Source organism: Podarcis tiliguerta (assembly GCF_965153285.1).
Source record: "Podarcis tiliguerta genome assembly, chromosome: 13".
In the NCBI taxonomy this organism is placed as follows: domain Eukaryota; kingdom Metazoa; phylum Chordata; class Lepidosauria; order Squamata; family Lacertidae; genus Podarcis; species Podarcis tiliguerta.
In genome coordinates this window covers 41,347,508-41,366,044 of record NC_139546.1, presented here as the reverse complement: position 1 = coordinate 41,366,044, position 18,537 = coordinate 41,347,508, and the positions used below count along the sequence as shown (strand labels likewise).

Here is an 18,537-nt window from a genome sequence, read left to right as displayed (position 1 = left end):
CAAGTCAATGCTTGAGAAATAGAGAAAGAATGTTGCAGAGAATAGATGAACAAATAAAACTAGTGCAGGTTCCGAAAGGAGGTGAATTGCAAAGGTTAAACATAAACAACCAAACTGAAATAGAGAGATAGTAATAGGAGTCATGGGAATGAAGTAACTTCCCAACAGATTTTTTTTTTTTATTTCTTTCTCCCATGCCCACTGACTTTCCTTTTATTCCTTTTCATTTTTTCCCCTTTTGAGGTCTTTTCTTTATTTCCCCCCTCTTTATATTTAAATTTATATACTACCGTTATTCAAAGATCTCAGGGCGGTTGAACTGCACAGACTTCACCTCATCTTTTGTATGCCAATAACAGAATGAATTGAATTCCTGCCCCTGTAAATACCAAAGGGTGAAATTCCCATAATAAAATGTGTGGGGATGCAAGTTCATTGAGAAAGGAGAAAGTCAATTTTATATTTCTTCAGAAAACTAGTGTAGGTTTTTTTTTGGTCTTTTAGAAAGATCAGAAGCTGCCATGTATTGGGTCAGATAGTGTCCATTTAGCTTAGTACTTGTCTACATTGACAGACAGAGACTTTTCAGGGATTCAGACATGAGAAAATTCACAACTCTACTTGGAGATTCTGGGGATCAAACCCGGAACCTTCTGAGTAAAGATCAGATGCTTCATCACTGAGCCAGGCCCCTTCCCATCTTATCAATTCCTCTAAAATATACTGTCCTTCTTCCTAAAGTTTTGTCCGCACACCAACTATACATTTTCCTAAGAAACAGACCATTTTCCAAAAGGCAATATAACCCTATGGGGTGCCTGGAGCACAGAAAGGCCATTGGAACTCTTCAGAGCTCCTGAAGAGCCAGTGTGGTGTAGTGGTTAAGAGTGGTAGTCTCGTAATCTGGGGAACCGGGTTCACGTCTCCGCTCCTCCACATGCAGCTGCTGGGTGACCTTGGGCCAGTCACACTTCTTTGAAGTCTCTCAGCCTCACTCACCTCACAGAGTGTTTGTTGTGGGGGAGGAAGGGAAAGGAGAATGTTAGCCGCTTTGAGACTCCTTAAAGGGAGTGAAAGGCGGGATATCAAATCCAAACTCTTCTTCTTCTGAAGGAGGAGATTGAACAAGATTCTAGGGGGATGTTAGCCTCTGGAGGAGACCATGAAGAAGAAAGCAGGAGCTGTGCCCTAACAATGCATCTTTTATTTAGCACCACCACCACCACTACTGGGTCAGGTGAAAGAAAGTGGATTTCAGCACCATGAGAAGCAGATCTGACAGACGTTGAATGTACCCCTTTGTCTACCTTCATTACTAAACTGCATCCACTCCTATTGTGCTGTTTAAAGACTGGCCTTAAAATTGTACACCCAACTGAGGTTTAACTTTTGCTTCCTCCTCCCTTTTCACATCTATCCTTGACCTTGGTTCCACCTTCCCTTTCTAATAAGGTATATTTCAATAAATGTGGGGTGGTGAGTTTGAACCCAGATCTTTTCCCTCCTCACAGTTGTTTGAACCACAGTTGTTCCCTGCACATAAAAGGTTGTTGGAAATGAAAGTAGAGTTGCCACAGTTATCTATTCTTGGTGACACTCTGACGGATCTAATTTTGTAGACGTTCATAGAAGAGAAGAGAAGAAAATGTTGCTCTGTGGAGTGTCTTTGTGTCCTAGCTACCCAGCTACCCATCTCTCCCCTCCATTCTCCCCCTCCCAGTTTTCCATCTCCCCACTGCCACCACACAATCCCAGAAAAGGATGTTAGAACTCTTGTGACCACTGGGCATGTTCAGTCTCACTGGGCTGTTTTGAGGTGGATTTTGTTTCCCCCCTTAAAGAAGACAGGGAACCCTCCTGGATCAGGTCAATGGCTCATCTAATCCAGTGTACTACTCTCACAGTGCCCAAACAGACTCTTTTGGGAAACCCACAAACCAGACCTGCGCAGAAAAGCATTCTCTCCCCTCCTGCATTTTCCTGCAGCTGAAAGAGTACTCAGTCATAAGTTGCATTCACATGTCAGTTTATTCCATTTCTCTGACATTTCTCTAACTGTTCATTTCCACATTATATTTGAGCTTTCACGTGACATAAAAGCTACTTCCAGAACTATAGTTGAACATAGCAAAACTTTGGTGCTAATTTCGGTGCTGTTTGCTGCCAAAAAAAAAAAAAAATCCTTTGCAAATAATATGGAAATGAGGGTTAAACATCTGCTATACCCTTCTATAGTTCTGGATGTGGTTTTTACATTCATAGAATCATAGAGTTGGAAGAGACCACAAGGGCCATCGAGTCCAACCCCCTGCCAAGCAGGAAACACCATCAGAGCACTCCTGACATATGGTTGTCAAGCCTCTGCTTAAAGACCTCCAAAGAAGGAGACTCCACCACACTCCTTGGCAGCAAATTCCACTGTTGAACAGCTCTTACTGTCAGGAAGTTCTTCCTATTGTTTAGGTGGAACCTTCTTTCTTGTAGTTTGGATCCATTGCTCCGTGTCCGCTTCTCTGGAGCAGCAGAAAACAACCTTTCTCTCTCCTCTATGTGACATCCTTTTATATATTTGAACATGGCTATCATATCACCCCTTAACCTCCTCTTCTCCAGGCTAAACATGCCCAGCTCCCTTAGCCGTTCCTCATAAGGCATCGTTTCCAGGCCTTTGACCATTTTGGTTGCCCTCCTCTGGACACGTTCCAGTTTGTCAGTGCCCTTCTTGAACTGTGGTGCCCAGAACTGGACACAGTACTCCAGGTGAGGTCTGACCAGAGCAGAATACAGTGGCACTATTGTATACACATTGTATAATGGAATGTGAAAATTAACAGTCGGGGAAACACTGGGGAAATAGAATGAACTGCTATGTGTATAATAGCCAGTGTCTGACCTGGAAAGGTAGTTCTGAGTTCTCATGTCCTTATATTCTCCCTTAGAAAGGAAACCACTTCCCTAACCTCAGTATTCCAACAGTATGCTGGGATGAATCCATTCCAGATCAGGCTGTGGTAAGCTGAGTGTTCTGTCTTCTGACAGCAGTCAAACAGATGCCTATGAGAAACCCAGGAACAGAACTTGAAAGCAGCAACAGCCATCTTCCACTGTTCTCCAGCATTGAGACACATGCCACCTTCGATACTGGAGGTATTATAGTTTCCAGTGTTCTGGATGGAGAACCACATCCTAACAATGATGACCAGTCTCTATGCTGCCTCTATGCCCATAAACAATCTAGCCACCAATAGGAGGCATGTGGAGCGCTAGAGACAGAGAGGGGGAGAAAGCAGATCAGCAGATAGAAACTGCTGGACAGCTCCTTGGAGGAGTCTGCAATATGTCATCTTCCGCAGAATTTTGCACCTGCGTTTTGGAAAAATCTAAAACACCCTCATCTATTTTTTCACCCACCTGCAAATCCCAGCAGATATTTCTTGAGGTTTTCAGCAGCAATTTCTTCTACTCAGGATCAGCATCAGTTTGGAGCTGATTGATCCGGTTCCATCTGCTGCCTATGAGTGCTATGCACATGAGACATCTCTGCTGATGAGCTATCTGCTCCAAAGGCTGACCAGCAAGTCAAGAGCAAATAGAGCGTGTGTTTGTGTGTGATTAATTGCTCATTCTTTTTGAAAGGGGACTGCATTAATTGGTGCCTTATCTGCTCTTTCTGCTCTTGGGGAGCCAGAGAAAAAAGTAATTATTTGTCACTAAGGAACATGCTACACAGCAGTCCACAAGGGTGCACTGTGTGTTGGTTTGACTTCTGGTTTGGTTTCCTGGGTAGATGGCAAGGGATCAAAAAAGGTGGTAAGAAACAAGGGTTTGATTCCCCCACAAGTTTTCCAAATGTGTGATCTCACCACCTCCAGCAATTGAATAATATCCCACTGTACCTATCAGGAAGGAAGGAGGGAAGGAAGGACATGTTATTAAGTGGATGACAAGATTAGCAAGTTAATTTGTGGCTATACTATTTCCCAAGTGCTCAGGCAGTCCACCACCAATATTACATGTGCCTTTAGGAATGTGTGTGCATACATCATACACCCATGAACCCCAAAACACACACACGTGAGAGGTGGATATGTTGTGGGAGTCAAACACATGATGCCTTGAATGTGTGCCTAAACAATTCCAAGCCAAGAAATTCACAACACAGAGAATTTCAAAAGCAAACTTTTATTACACTGTGGTCTTGGAAAAAAGAGATCTCAGTTGTTACAATCTAATCAGTGCAATGCAGTACAGTCGCAGGTTTCTTTTAATCCTAGTACCCTAATACATTCATACTCCTAAATCTAAAGAAATAACTGTCATTTAAAAGGACAAAACAAAATGATTGAGCATAACCCTTAGTTATAGAAACCCCAAGAAATTAGAATAGAATCCAGTGGCCTGTATTGGACTTACAGAGGTATAAGTAAAGAAAAGTCAATTTTGGATTTCCCCACCCATCCTTCTAAGAGTGGAGAAAAGTCCACTAGGTTGAAATCTCCCTTTAGTATGGGCTTCAAGACTGTTTCAAGTCTGTTTCAATGTGTATTGAAACAATTAATTTCTTGTTAGTAGCATCTTGGTTTGTACCTATATCTGACCATATATTTACTTGGACTCTAAATTAAGACTAATTCAATATTAACCCCACTGCACCATAAGTTGATTTGGGTCTGTATCCTGGCTGGCTTTCTTCTGGATCTTCCCAGGTTGGGGGGCAAGGGTGGAATTTTGCACAGCCCTAGAATTTGTGCAATTTCTTGCCTCAGGTACCAAAATAACTCGAACAGTCACTGGTACCCAAAGCTCTGTACAGACTGGGGCCTGGATACCTGAATGATAATCTTATTCCTTCTGTACCAACTGGTCGTTGCAGGCAGGGGGGACCTGTGGCCCTTGGAGATAGAATAGTCTATCTATGAAGAGTCTCTTGTCTGTGCAGACATTTTTATTTAGACAAAGCTACACAGATGTATAGAAAGTTTGTATGAGTTGTAATTTGTTTTAGTCTATTCCATAGGTAGGCAAACTAAGGCCCGGGGGCTGGATCCGGCCCAATCTCTGTCTCAATCTGCTCTGCGGATGGTCAGGGAATCAGCATGTTTTTACATGGGTAGAATGTGTCCTTTTATTTAAAATGCATCTCTGGGTTATTTGTGGGGCATAGGAATTTGTTCATTTCCCCCCTTCCAAAATATAGTCCAGTCCCCCACAAGGTCTGAGGGACAGTGGGCCGGCCCCCTGCTGAAAACGTTTGCTGACCCCTGGACTCTATTGTGGTTTAAACCTTCTGTTTGTTTTAAATTATGGTTGTAAAAGTTTTATTGGAGATTTATCATTTTTTGTAAAATGGATTTAGACAATCAGTTTCCTGGAACTGGCCTATGACCACTCAGTCAAAAACCTTGCCCTGGAAGGGGAGATTAGCAACTGGCCAGTAGATTTTCTGAATCCAATGAGGGTTTCTTGAAGAGTGGTATTACTACTGCCTCTTCAAGCAGGCAGGGACCATCCCCTCTCAAAAGGAGGCATTCGTTATCTCCCTGGCTCAGCCACCTATCCCCTCCTTGCTAGTTTTTATCATCCATGTAGAGCAAGGATCCAGAATACAAGTGGTCGTCCTGACTGATCCAAGCATCTTGTCCACTTCCACAGCCTTACTAACTAAAACTCATCCAAAACAACAGGACTATACAGTGCTCTGGACACTACATGAGATTCATTTGCTATAACAGCAGAGTGAAGATCCCAGTGGATACAAAATAAATCACTGCATATCACACTTATATTCTAAAAAGCTATCTGTGGCAGAGCATTCAGCTGAGAACAGGAAAGTTTAATTCTGTTACGTGCTGCTTACCTTCTGGAAGGTGCTTGCATAGGAACATCCTGAAACCAGCTGGAATGAATGCCGAGTGTTCTGATTCACCATGGCATTCTACACAGGGAACACACCCCTGCAGCTTACCCACCTATATATAACCTTAACCCTCACAACTCCTGATGACTTGTGGTGGTCCAACCCAATACAGGGCAATCTGAGACGATCTCATCCAGATACAGCCTAAACCCAGATTGGCCCAGTCTGGTTCAGCCTTCAGTCAAATCCAGGGCAAAGCCCTAACAGAGATGTCTACTGTACCCTTACGCATCACTAGCCATCTAGTCCAACATCCTGATTTTACAGTGGCCAGCCATGTCTAGGAGAAACCTACAAACACAACATGAGCTGAACAGCATTTTCCCACTCATGTTCCCCAAGTAATTGGTATTCTAGGGCATATGGCCTCTGATACTGGTAGTAGCATAGCCATCAGGAGTAGTAGCCATTGATATACTTAACCTCCATTAACTTGTCTAAACAAGACCTCCAAGTTGATGGCCCTCACTTGTGCTAGCAAATTGTGTTGTTCAGGTGTGTGTTGTCTATAAAAAAGAATGTCCTTTTCAGCTCCACTGGATGAAGAGGAGAACCACCTCTCATCCACTTTCTGAACACTGTGTACAAAATGCTAGAGATGTAGTAAATTAAATAACAATGTTCTGCTCTTTTGTGACACAGAGAGGAGCACCTCATGCTACCTAACATCAGGGCTGGCCCTGAGAGGAAACCTGCCTAGAAAACCTTGAGAGCAGACGTCCAATGGCAGCCTTTATCTTCTTGTTCTTCAAAGCATAGATAGCTGGGTTCAGCAAGGGGGTGATGGAGGTATAGAAGACAGAGAGCATTTTATCAATCATGAACTGGGTGGATGGACGTAAGTGAATGAACATAATGGGCCCAAAGTACATAGTGACCACAATGAGGTGAGCTGTACATGTGGAGGTAGCCTTGGTGGTTCTTTCAGAAGAGGACCGGGATCGGATTGTGTAGAAAATGAATCCATACGAGAGAAGCAGGCCAATAAAACACACCAGTGACAAAATGCCACTGTTGGTGACCATCATGACCTCCAGGGGGTAGGTGTCAGTGCAGGCCAACTTGATGACCAAGGGGAGGTCACAGAAGAAGCTGTCCACTCGATTGGGTCCACAAAAAGGCACATTAATGATGAAACCCAGTTGCACAGTAGCATGGAGGAACCCACCAGCCCATGAGGCAAGGATAAATGCCATGCAATGGTGTCGGTTCATGAGTGAGGCATAACGGAGAGGATGGGAGATGGCCACATACCGGTCATAGGCCATGACTATCAGCAAAAGCATCTCACTGCCTCCAAAGAAATGGATGAAGATTTGTGCCATGCAGCCATCAAAGGAGATGGCTTGGTGTTGAGCAATGTAATCAAAGAGAGATTTTGGGATGGCAAAGGAGGACAGGCAGAGGTCCAGGAAAGCCAGTTGACCCAGCAGAAAGAACATGGGTGAATCTGAAAGGTGGTGATCCCTGAAAATTGCTGAGGAAATAAGAATGTTGCTGAAGAGAGTAGCCACATAAAGGACAAGGAAGAGGATAAATATGAAAAGTTGGGCTTCCCATGTTTCATAGAGGCCCAGTAGAACAAATTCAGTCACCATTGTCTGGTTTTCCCACATCATTCCCTTCTTGCATATCACTGTGTAGACTGGGAAGGGAGAAAGGAGACAGTAATGAGATACTTCCATCATAGCCTTATGTTAAATCAGGAAAGGGTGTATCCGTGTGTTAGCTGCTGTTATTCTTGGCTGGGGTCTGAGTGCTCATGCACACTTCCATTTCCCCTGCCGTTTTACCTGGGAAAACCCGTATTTTAGCACTGAACCGTGACAAACAGCGATAGGGTTTTCTGTGGATTGCTATTTGTTGCAATTTGGTGCTAAAGAGTGGGTTTTCTGGAGGATAGCAGCAGGCAAAGGCAAAACCACTTAGACAAATGCCTAAAAAGCATGGGAGAAGCAGAAAAACACTTGGAAGTGGTCTACACACACACACGTACATTGAATCAGAACATTGGTCCATTTAGCTCAGTCTAGTCTACACTGCCTGGCAGGGGCTGTTCAGATCTTTAGGCACATGAACATTCACAAACCTATCTGGGACCTTTTCAATGTAAAGCTATGCTCTACCAATGATTTATTACCCTTCTCCATCTTTTCAGTTTCCCTAAAATATACTGACCTTTTGCCCAATGTTTTGTACATTCATGCACCTCCAACTCAGCAATGACCCACCACTTTCCAAAATGCAACGTAACCCTGGGTAATGTCTGGAGTATAAGTTTTTGGGACTCTTCAGAGCTTCTATAGAAGAGATTGGGGGAGATTCTCAGGAGCGTTACCATCCACGATGACTGCGGAGAAGAAAGCCTGAGCTGCCTAGTGCTCTCACACAGCTCTTGACTTAGTGGCAGCTCCACCACTAGGGTGGGTGTGACAGAGACCGCATGTCAGGATTCTGGTTTCAGACCTGAGATGCTTTGAATGTACCCCTTTGGTCATCTTCATAATTGAACTTTATCTGCTCTTATTGTGTTGTTCAAAGGTTTACCTTTAAAAACCATCCAATCACTGACTCCTGAAATACTTTCATCTGCCCTGAATGAACTTCATTGGTGTTTTCTGAAAGATGATGATGATGATGATTATTATTTTGGTATTTCTCAGGGTTCCTGTTTTGGCTACAGTTCTGTTGGTGCTAAGATCACTATTAGACAACACTGCAGAACTTACAACTATGACGGTGTGCTGTGCAAAGTGAAAAGAACTGGTTAGACAGCTCTGGGGTAGCCTGTGAGATTGATTGCTTCTTTGTATTATGAAAACCAGTAAGAATAAATTATAGACACACACAAAGACACACAGATCTCTCAGTAACTTCTACCCATGATAACATGTTCAGAGGCAGAAGAAAAAATTCAACAGAATTATTAACAGGCCAGATACATTATCATGTCCTGTTTTGTGACTCCTATCCAAAGAAGCACCTTTTGGGGCACTGTCAGAAGACAGATTGCTCAGATAAATGGCCAGAGGATGTACTCTCATGGCAGCTTATTCCATCGCCAATAGAACAATTTTAGTGCTAATTTCCATGTTATTTGCTGCCAGAAAAAAATCAGTTGCAAACTATGGAATTGAGGACTGAACCCACACTATATTTGTCATTTGAAAAGTGTATTTTCCATCATGTGAAAGCTCCAATGTAATGTGAAATTTAATAATGATAAGGAAAACACAAGGAAAATAGAATAAATTGATACGTGTATACAAGCCACAGCCTGATCTGGAATGATACCTGATTTCCCAGTTTCCTACAATCTGCCTTAGCAAAGGACTCCACTTCCCTAACCTCAGTATTCCAACAGCGTGCTGGGACTGAACCATTCTAGAGCAGGCTTTGACTATCTAGCACAATATTCTGTCTTCTGGAAGTGGTCAATCAGATACCTAGAAGAAACCCACAGAGCATGGATACAGTAGTCCTCTCCCGCTGCTTTGCCCTGGTATTCAGAGGTATTCCACCTATGGTACTGGTGGTTTTGAATGGACAGTTACATCCTAATAATACTGACCATTCCCCATGCTACCCCTGTATCCATCTGTAATCCAGCCACCAAAAGGCATGTAACTCACTGGAGTAAGAGAGAGAAAAAGAGAACACCAGCAGATGGAAACTGCTGAGGAGCTCTTGGAGGAGCTGTAGTATGCCATTCTTCCCAGAGTTTCACACTTGCATTTTTGAAAAAAAAATTTTTTAAAAAGTTTTTATTGTTAAAATAATTCAGCATTAATACACACATATTGTGAATATACAAACATGCAAACATACATTTCATACAATCCTTAAAAATATTCAGACATACATTCAGTCCCACAGATAATTCTTTTTCCCATCACCATCCACCACCCCTCACCCCACCTTTGCGTTAGACTTCCAATCTACTCAATTGCAATTTCTTTCCACTTCTATTACTTTCTTTCACACACCTTTAACCTAATTTCATGCTTCTTTTTCTATTACACATTGTTATCCATCTTATTTAGTTGCAAAACCATATTGAAAAATCAGAACTCCTAATAGAATAAACAAGTCCCGTTTTAAATACTGAAATACTAAATAAGCATTTTTGAAAAATCTAATACACTCTCAACTGTTTCTTCACCCACCTGCCAATCCCAGCAGATATCCACTGAGGTTTTCTGCAGCAACTTCTGTTCAGTTCAGTATCAGCATGGAGCTGCTTGATCCAGTTTTTTCTGCTGCCTGTGAGTGGTATGGGGATAAGATCCCTGTGTGGATGATATCTCTGCTTAAAAGGCAGGATGGACAAGCAAATCAGGTGTAAATAGTGTGTGTGTTTGTTGGTAATTGTAATTAATTGCTTATTTTCTTCTGATGGGGGCTGCATTTGCTGCTGCCTTATCTGCTTCTCTGCAGCTAATTAGAAAAGTAATACTTTTCAGGTAAGTGTTACACAGCTGATCTCAAGGGTACATTATGTGCTAAGTTTGAGTTCTAATTTGGTTTCCTGGGTACATTGCAAGGGATCAAAAAAGATGGGGAGAAACTGTGGGATGATTTTCTCTCCTTTTTCCGAATGTGTGAGCTCACCACCTCCATCAATTAAATGATATCCAACTATACCAATCAGAAGGAAGGAAGGGTGTGCAAGATATGAAGGGGATAATAAGATTAGCAAGAACATTTTGGGTTATTCCATTTACCAGGTGTCCATTTAGGAACATAAGTGCACACATGGCTTATCTGTGAACCCCAAATCAGTATAATACTGCTGATTCTTGGACAAAGGTGTTGCAAAGACAACAGAGATAATGTACATGAGCAATATGTGGAGGAACATATTTTAGTAAATTTACTTACTGAAATAAATGGGACTGAATGGCCACTAGGAGGAAGAGGAGGAGGAGGAAGAAGAAGAAGAAGAAGAGGAGGAGTTTGGATTTGATATCCCGCTTTATCATTACCCGAAGGAGTCTCAAAGCGGCTAACATTCTCCTTTCTCTTCCTCCCCCATAACAAACACTCTGTGAGGAGAGTGGGGCTGAGAGACTTCAAAGAAGTGTGACTAGCCCAAGGTCACCCAGCAGGTAGGCTGGCATTGATGCTTTCTGAACAGCGTCATGGGAATATACTGAGGTCATGTGGATATGTCGCTTCAATGTCTTCCAGATTTCAGTTCCATATGTTTTTGTACTTCAATTCCTATCAGCCTTGGCTGGCTTGACCAATGGTCAGGCATGATGGGAGCTGTGGTCCAGCAACATTTAGAGGGCCACAGTGCCCTGCTCTTGTTGTCTGAAGGTGAGCAAATCTTTCCTCCTGAGTAATGGGTGGAGAATATTATGACAAGATGAGAGAGGTACATTGTGGAAGAGGGGGATGAAAGCTGCTTCATTAACAGTGAGTGCTTTGAAAATAAAGAAAAACCATGTGGATCCATAAAACGTATTCTTGAACTTTCTTTTCCACACACCCACCCCTCCTCCTTCCTCCACCCCCACTCTCTCTAGAGGGGCTTTCAATTAAGCACTGACCAAACACATAATGTAAGCAAACAATAACTATAAATTAACAGTTTGTGTTGGCAGCATGGAAGAAAGCTAAAATGGATATCCTTGGAAAGGAGTCAATTCACATGTCGATAGGATCCAACTCCTAGGAGCCAAGGTCCCTTTGTCCCTTTCAAAAGTAAAGGATTTGAGGGGGGCGCCCCTCCCCCCAGTTGATGGACATTTAATTTGTATTGATTAGATTCAAATTGTGTGCTCACACCGTGTCTTGTGATCAATTATGTGGGGTGGGGCTTACCTGCCTCCCAATATTTTATTCAAGCTGTCACCCTTGCACATGTCTATTAAATACGCCGTATATTTTGAAAAGCCATAGGCACTAGCTGGCTTGCTTTTTCTTTATTAAGGAAGGTTATAAAGCTCCACTAGTTTTCAGCAAAAGAGTCTGTTTTCCTCTACTCATTGCCAGGTGTAGTGGCTGAGTTAGCTTTTTCATTAAGGCTACATCCCATACTTTCTTGTCCCAGTAATCCAAAGTAAGCCATTTTGAGTCTTTCCAAGGTTGGATTATTAATTAACATTCTAACTACCATGAGAAGAAAACACAAATACATCTTGGTTTGTTACTATAGCTGACCATAGTGTGTGTGTGTGTGTAAACTAATTCAATATACACACCCCTTCACCCAATTTGATCAGAGTCTGGATCTTTGATGTGTTTTTCCTGGGTTGACACAGGTTGGTGTAATGAAAGTGCAAGCCCTTGAATTTTTGCAATTTTCCACTTCAGGTACCCAAATGGTTTGACCTGCTGTTGGTGCCCAAAGCTCCGTACAGCCTGGGACATGGATGCCCCAAAAATTCTCTCATCCCTTCTGTACCCAACCGGTCGCTGCAAGTACGGGGAACAGTGCCCTTTGTGATAGAAAATTCCACTACTGCTCTTGAATAAAGGGAACATGTCATTATAGCATAATACACACATATTTTAAAAAAAATAAAAATCTGCAGCAGCGCAATCCGTGTTTAATTTATTTAAAATATTTTTTATTTCATTGTTAAAAAAAGGAGATGCTGCTATGCCTTTTCCCACCCACAACTGAGCAGGAGGGTGAAACAGTCCTTTGAAATATTCCCACCCTCCACCCCACCCATCACAACTCTAGATGACTCTTGGGGGCCCAGCCCAGCATGGGCCCATCCAGTGCTGTCTGAATCCAACTTGGCCCAATGCCATTTTGGCCCAGTTTCATTGAGCCTTCAGCTAAATCCAGGACAAATCTAGTCAGAATTGTACAGTTGGAAGAGACCTCGATAGCTCTCAGTTTCCCTTCCCTAGCAGTCATGAGAACAGCCATGCCGGATGAGATCAACAGCACTCTTGTTCCCCAAGCCACTGCGGGTTTACTGCTTCTGATACTAGCCATCAAACATGAATTTGTTTAATCTGCTAAAGATGTTGAAGATGGTGCCATCCCTTGTGGTAGGAAATTTCATTGTTCAGCTGTGTCCATCTCTAAATAAATAGTTCCTTCTCAGCTCCACTGGATGAGCCTGGGTTTTAGGACTAGGAAAGTAGAAAATCTCCCTATCCACTTTCTCTGTACCTCATATAAACATAAGAGAACAATAAATCAAATAACCAATGATTTGTTGCCTTTTGTGACCTGCTGCTGGATGCGGCTGACTCAGGCTGCCTAATGGTGGGAACGGCCCTGTGCAGAAACCTGCCCAGAAAGCCTGGCCAATAGGCTTCCAATGGCCGCTTTCATCTCCTTGTTCTTCAAAGCATAGATAGCTGGGTTCAGCAAGGGGGTGACACAGGTGTAGAAGACGCAGAGAACTTTATCAATCATGAACCGGGCAGATGGACGCAGGTAAATGAACAAACAGGGCCCAAAGTACATGGTGACCACAATGAGGTGAGAGGTGCATGTGGAGGCAGCCTTGGTGGTCCCTTCAGAGGGACCCCGGGAGCGGATTGTGTAGAGGATGAATCCGTACGAGATGAGCAGGCCAACAAAGGACACCAGTGATAAAATGCCACTGTTGGTGACCATCATGACCTCCAGGGGGTTGGTGTCAATGCAAGCCAACTTGATGACCAAAGGGAGGTCACAGAAGAAACTGTCCACCTGATTGGGCCCACAGAAAGGCACATTAATGATGAAACACAGTTGCACAGTGCCATGGAGGAGCCCACCAGCCCAGGAGGCAAGCACAAGCCCAATGCAATGATGCCGGCTCATGAGTGAAATATAATGGAGAGGATGACAGATGGCTATGTAGCGGTCATAGGCCATGGCCACCAATAGGAGCATCTCGCTGCCTGTAAAGACATGGACAAAGAAGATTTGTGCCATGCAGCCACCAAAGGAGATGACATGGCATTTGGCAACATAATCAAAGAGGGATCTTGGGATGGCAAAGGAGGATAGGCAGAGGTCCTGGAAAGCCAGCTGACCTAGCAGAAAGAACATGGGTGAATCTGAAAGGCGCTGATCCCTGAAAATTGCTGAGAATATGAGGATGTTGCTGAAGAGTGTACCAATGTAGAGAAGGAGGAAGACAACAAATAAGATGAGCTGGACTTGCCATGTTTCAGAGAGGCCCAGTAGGGCAAACTCGGTCACCACTGTCTGGTTTGCCGACATCATTCCCTTCGTGCATATCTCTGTAAAAATAGGAAAGGGAGAAAGGCAAGGGTAATGAGATGATTCCATCAAAGATTTAGGTAAAATCAGCAAATGATGTATCTGTTTGTCAGCTGCTATTATTCTTTCTTTTTTTAAAATAATTTTTAAATCAAATCAATCAAATCAAATCAACCAATCAAATCAAATCAAATCAAATCACATCATATAAATTCCGAATTACAAAGCCAAATTTTAAATTTTTTGTTGGGAGGACCCATATTTCAATTTCCGAAGGGGATTCCAATCATCTTCTTGCCGCTGCATTAATATCCACAAATCTGTCCAAATAATGTTCATAATTCTAACCAGTCCTCTCTTGCTGTTCTCACATCTCATGTTCGTATATTTTTCTTTTTTACTTTATGATCTCTTCTGATAATCTTCTTAAGCAGGTAAACACCAGTTGTAATCCTGTGTGAATTTTCCGTTCTTCCAATCATCATTTCTAGAAACAAACATTTTGGGGGGACTTATCGAGGTTCTACTGAGGATGCTGGCTCTTCCCTCTTGTTTCTCAGCCCTGTTTTGGTTGCAGCCCATTTGGTGCCAATATCAGTATTACTGTAGATGGCACTTTAGATGTAACACCCATGATTTTCTATTGTGCAAAGTGAAAGGAACCAGCTGGACATCTCATGGGTAGCCTGTGAAATTTGATGCCCTAGCACGTTGTGATACTTAGTAAGAATAAATTACAGAAATAATGTGTGAACACACAAAGATATCTCAATGCCTCCTGTGCATGATAGTGTGTTCAGAAGCAGAGGAAATAACTGACAGAATTATGAACAGTCAGATGACACTATCATGCCCTATTTTGAGATTCCCTTCCAAAGATCATCTGGCAGTGTCTGAAGACAGAGCGCTCAGCTAGATGGCCCAGGCTGCATCCACACATTGTTTATGTAACTGTTAATTTCCACACTATATTTCATCTTTCACACAACAACTTCTGTGCTGACTATAGTGGAATATAACGTAGCTTTAGTGCTAATTTCCATGTTATTTGCTGCCAGAAAAATCATTTGCAAATATTATGGAAATGGGGCTAAACTTGCACTGTTTTCCTCCTTAGCACTGTTTTCCTCCTTAGTTCTTAAAAGAGCCAATGTAATTTGAAAATGGATGGTCAGGAAATAGTGGGGAAATGGAATGAACTGTAATGTGTATATGAGACACAGTCTGATCTGGAGGGGTAGTTCTGACTGCTCAACTTCTTATATCCTCCCTTAGAAAGGAACACCCCTTCCCTAACCTCCGTATTCTAACAACATGCTGGGATGGATTCATTCCAGATCAGGCTGCGGTAATCTAGCTGAGTGTTCTGTCTTCTGACCGATGCCCATGAGAAACCCACAAAAAGAATTCGAGAGCAGCAGCCACCTTCCACTTTTGTTCTCCAGCATAGAGAGGCATGCCAGCTCTGATCCTGGAGGTACTATACATAGTCTCCACTTGCTTCGGATGGAGAATTACAATGATGACCAGTCTCTATGCTACCTCTATGTCCAGAAGCAATCTAGCCACCAGAAGGCATGTGGAGCGCTGGAGATAGAGAAGGGGAGAGAGCAGATCAGCAGATAGAAACTGCTGGACAGCTCCTTGGAGACGTCTGCAAAATTTCATTCATCCCAGAGCCTTGACCTGCCCTTTGGAAAAATCTAATACACCCTCAACTATTTTTTTCACTCACCTGCAAACCCCAGCAGATATTTCTTAAGGTTTTCTGCAGCAACCTCTGTTCAGCTCAGCGTCAGTTTGGAGCTGTTTGGTTGAGTTCCATCCGCTGGCTGTGTGTGTTGCGAGGATGAGATCTACCTAAAAAGCAGGATGATCAGTAAATCAAGAGTAAATAGATAGAGAGAGAGTGGAAGTAATTAATTGCTCATTTCCCCTCCAATGGGGATTGCATTTGCTGGTGCCTTATCTGGTCCCGGGGAGCTAGTTTAAAAAGTAAAACTTTGTGAAGCAAGTGTTACAGAGCTGTCCTCAAGGGTACATTCTGTGTTAGTTTGACTTCTAATTTGGTTTCCTGGGTAAATGACACAGGATCAAGAAAGATGGGGAAAACTGGAGTGTGATTTTACTACTTCAATCAATGGAATATTATCCAGATTAGGGCTTGGCTATATCTGATTTTCAACATCACAATATATCACCAGCTAAATGTCATGATACCTTGATATACCACAATACATATCTGTGGTGATAGAGGGTGTGCCATGCTTTGGTGCAGCAGCAGAGGGCCTTGCCTCACCTCCCCATGGCAGCAGGGGGCCCCACTGTACCTCCCCATGGCAGCAGAGGTGCGCTGTGCTTCCCTGCAGCAGTCAAGAGCCTTGATGAGGTTCCCTGCAGTGGTGGAAGGTCTTAAAATGTAATGAAGATTTAATAAAAATATTAAATAAATTTCCATATATTATATTTAATATATTTTCAACTAATTTAAGAGTAGTGATTTACTAGTCAAGCTGCATCTGTTTCCCCACTCAGAGGTCTAAGTAGAATCTGTGCATGCATAAGCACCACTGAGTTCAACTAAACTTACTTCCCTGGGAGTAAGCCCTACTGAATTCAGTAGGGCTTGCTTGGGAGTAGACATACTTTTGCTTTCACTGCTTCCTGAAAAACACCCTCCCCATCATTCTCACAGAATACACAACCTCCCAATTCAGCATAAGGCCACCAGCTAAATCTCCTTCCTTCCATCCCCACCCCCAGAAGTCCCCCCCAGCCCACATCCTACCAATCTTTCCTTTTTTATCAAATGGAGGGAGGGCAAGCAAGCAAGCAAGCAAAAAGATAGTTTCCAATCAATCAATCAATCAATCAATCAATACCCTTCCTTTTTACTATGAAGGAAAGCTATTTAGGGGGCACCAACAACATAAACACCCCAGGAAATAAAAATACAAACCCTTCCCTCTCTTTTTTTCACCGGTGAGGGAAGAAATAAATGCTTTCCACTTCTTTGTTCACTTTGCCTCTTTAATTGTCTAGCTGTGTGTGTGTGTGGGGGGGGTCATTTCCTGGATTGTTAGCAGCATTCATTTATACTCCTTAATCTGAAGAGATAAGAGTTTCTTCAAAGTGGAAAAGAAAGTGGTGAAACATAACCTAAGGTTACCAGACGTCCCCGTTTCCCGGGGACAGTCCCTGGATTCGCAAATCAGCCCCCATACAAAATCCATTGAAGTTGAAAAGTGTCCCTGGATTCATTGAAAAAAATCTGGTAACCTTAACATAACCCTTAGTTACGGAAGCCCCTATGGTGTGAACCACTCCTGGGAAACTCCACAGGATCACTAGAGGGGGGCCCTCTTCCTGCCCATTGCCACCAAGGGTCCAGTCCAATGCCCCTTCTCAGTGCTATTTTTCTATAAAAAGAGATGCCAAAACTCTGCATGAACACCTCCCTTGTTCTCTTATAATGGCAATGGCGCCCACACGAAAGCTTCCTGAACTGAGTTCTGGTGAGTTCTGGCTAAAAAAAATTGCCAAGCCTCTTCTGTCATTTACATGGGTATCCTGGCAACTTGCAACCAAACCAACCATATTAGCAACCAAGACATGAGGCCATTATGAGTGCCTGCCATCCTAAGTCTTTGCTGGTTGCAATTATATGTGTAGGCGGGGAGCATTTTACGTGCTCCTGATGGACCCATGACTGATGATGAACGCATCAATTTGTGGCCCAGGAAGGGGCTGGAACAGAGGCGGAACAGGCTTACGTGAGACCACTTATTTGTGTAATGACTCGCAACACAAACTCCACACAAACGGAGAGTTGCTGGCACTCCATCCGGCCTGTACACATTTTTTATTTCACAGCTAAAAAATGGAGATGCTACAACTTCTTCCTCCACCACCAACAACTGAGAGATGGAGGGTTTAATTTTGCTAGGTGCTTCTATCAAACACAAAAGTTTGAGAATCCCAATAACACAGAATCATTTATCTGGGCTCTGACTACAGAGAGGCAAGCAACCTGAAGATTCAAACAAGCAACGGCAAGAATGTTTTGAAGCCACTTGGCACTGGAAAAAAAAAAATTACCCCAAAATATCCCAATCTCCTCTCCTTCCTCGTGAAATTCTTCAGGTTAAATTTTTGTTTCTACTCTTTTGATGTTTATTTGCATTTGGAGCATATTGCCAAAAAGCAGATATCATTATTGGACTAAAAACCAGTGAAATCCAGCCAAACCCAAAGGGTTGGGACCTGAAATAACTACATTTTGAGTGTTTGGCATATTTCTTTCCCTTTAAATTAGTTCGTAATTTATTTGGCTCTTTCCCTTTTTTCTCCCCTTCCTTCCTCATTAAGTTTTTCTTAATGTCATATTTAATGAATGCAACCTTTCCCTCAATTTAAAGTGACGTCTTGAGTCCTC

The 18,537-nt window shown here is 42.8% G+C and overlaps 2 protein-coding genes across 2 annotated transcripts; both read right to left on the bottom strand.

Moving 5' to 3' along the window:
• Window positions 1-6,568: 6,568 nt before the first annotated feature.
• Window positions 6,569-7,433, bottom strand: LOC310662466 (olfactory receptor 4K14-like). The gene has a single exon (XM_083409399.1). The coding sequence runs from the start codon at window positions 7,357-7,359 to the stop codon at window positions 6,586-6,588; it is 774 nt and encodes a 257-aa protein (XP_083265525.1). The 5' UTR covers window positions 7,360-7,433; the 3' UTR covers window positions 6,569-6,585.
• A 5,712-nt stretch (window positions 7,434-13,145) lies between these two features.
• Window positions 13,146-14,102, bottom strand: LOC310662248 (olfactory receptor 4K14-like; the record flags this gene model as incomplete). Its single annotated transcript, XM_083409021.1, has 1 exon — window positions 13,146-14,102. The coding sequence occupies one exon, from the start codon at window positions 14,100-14,102 to the stop codon at window positions 13,146-13,148; it is 957 nt and encodes a 318-aa protein (XP_083265147.1).
• Window positions 14,103-18,537: the final 4,435 nt, after the last annotated feature.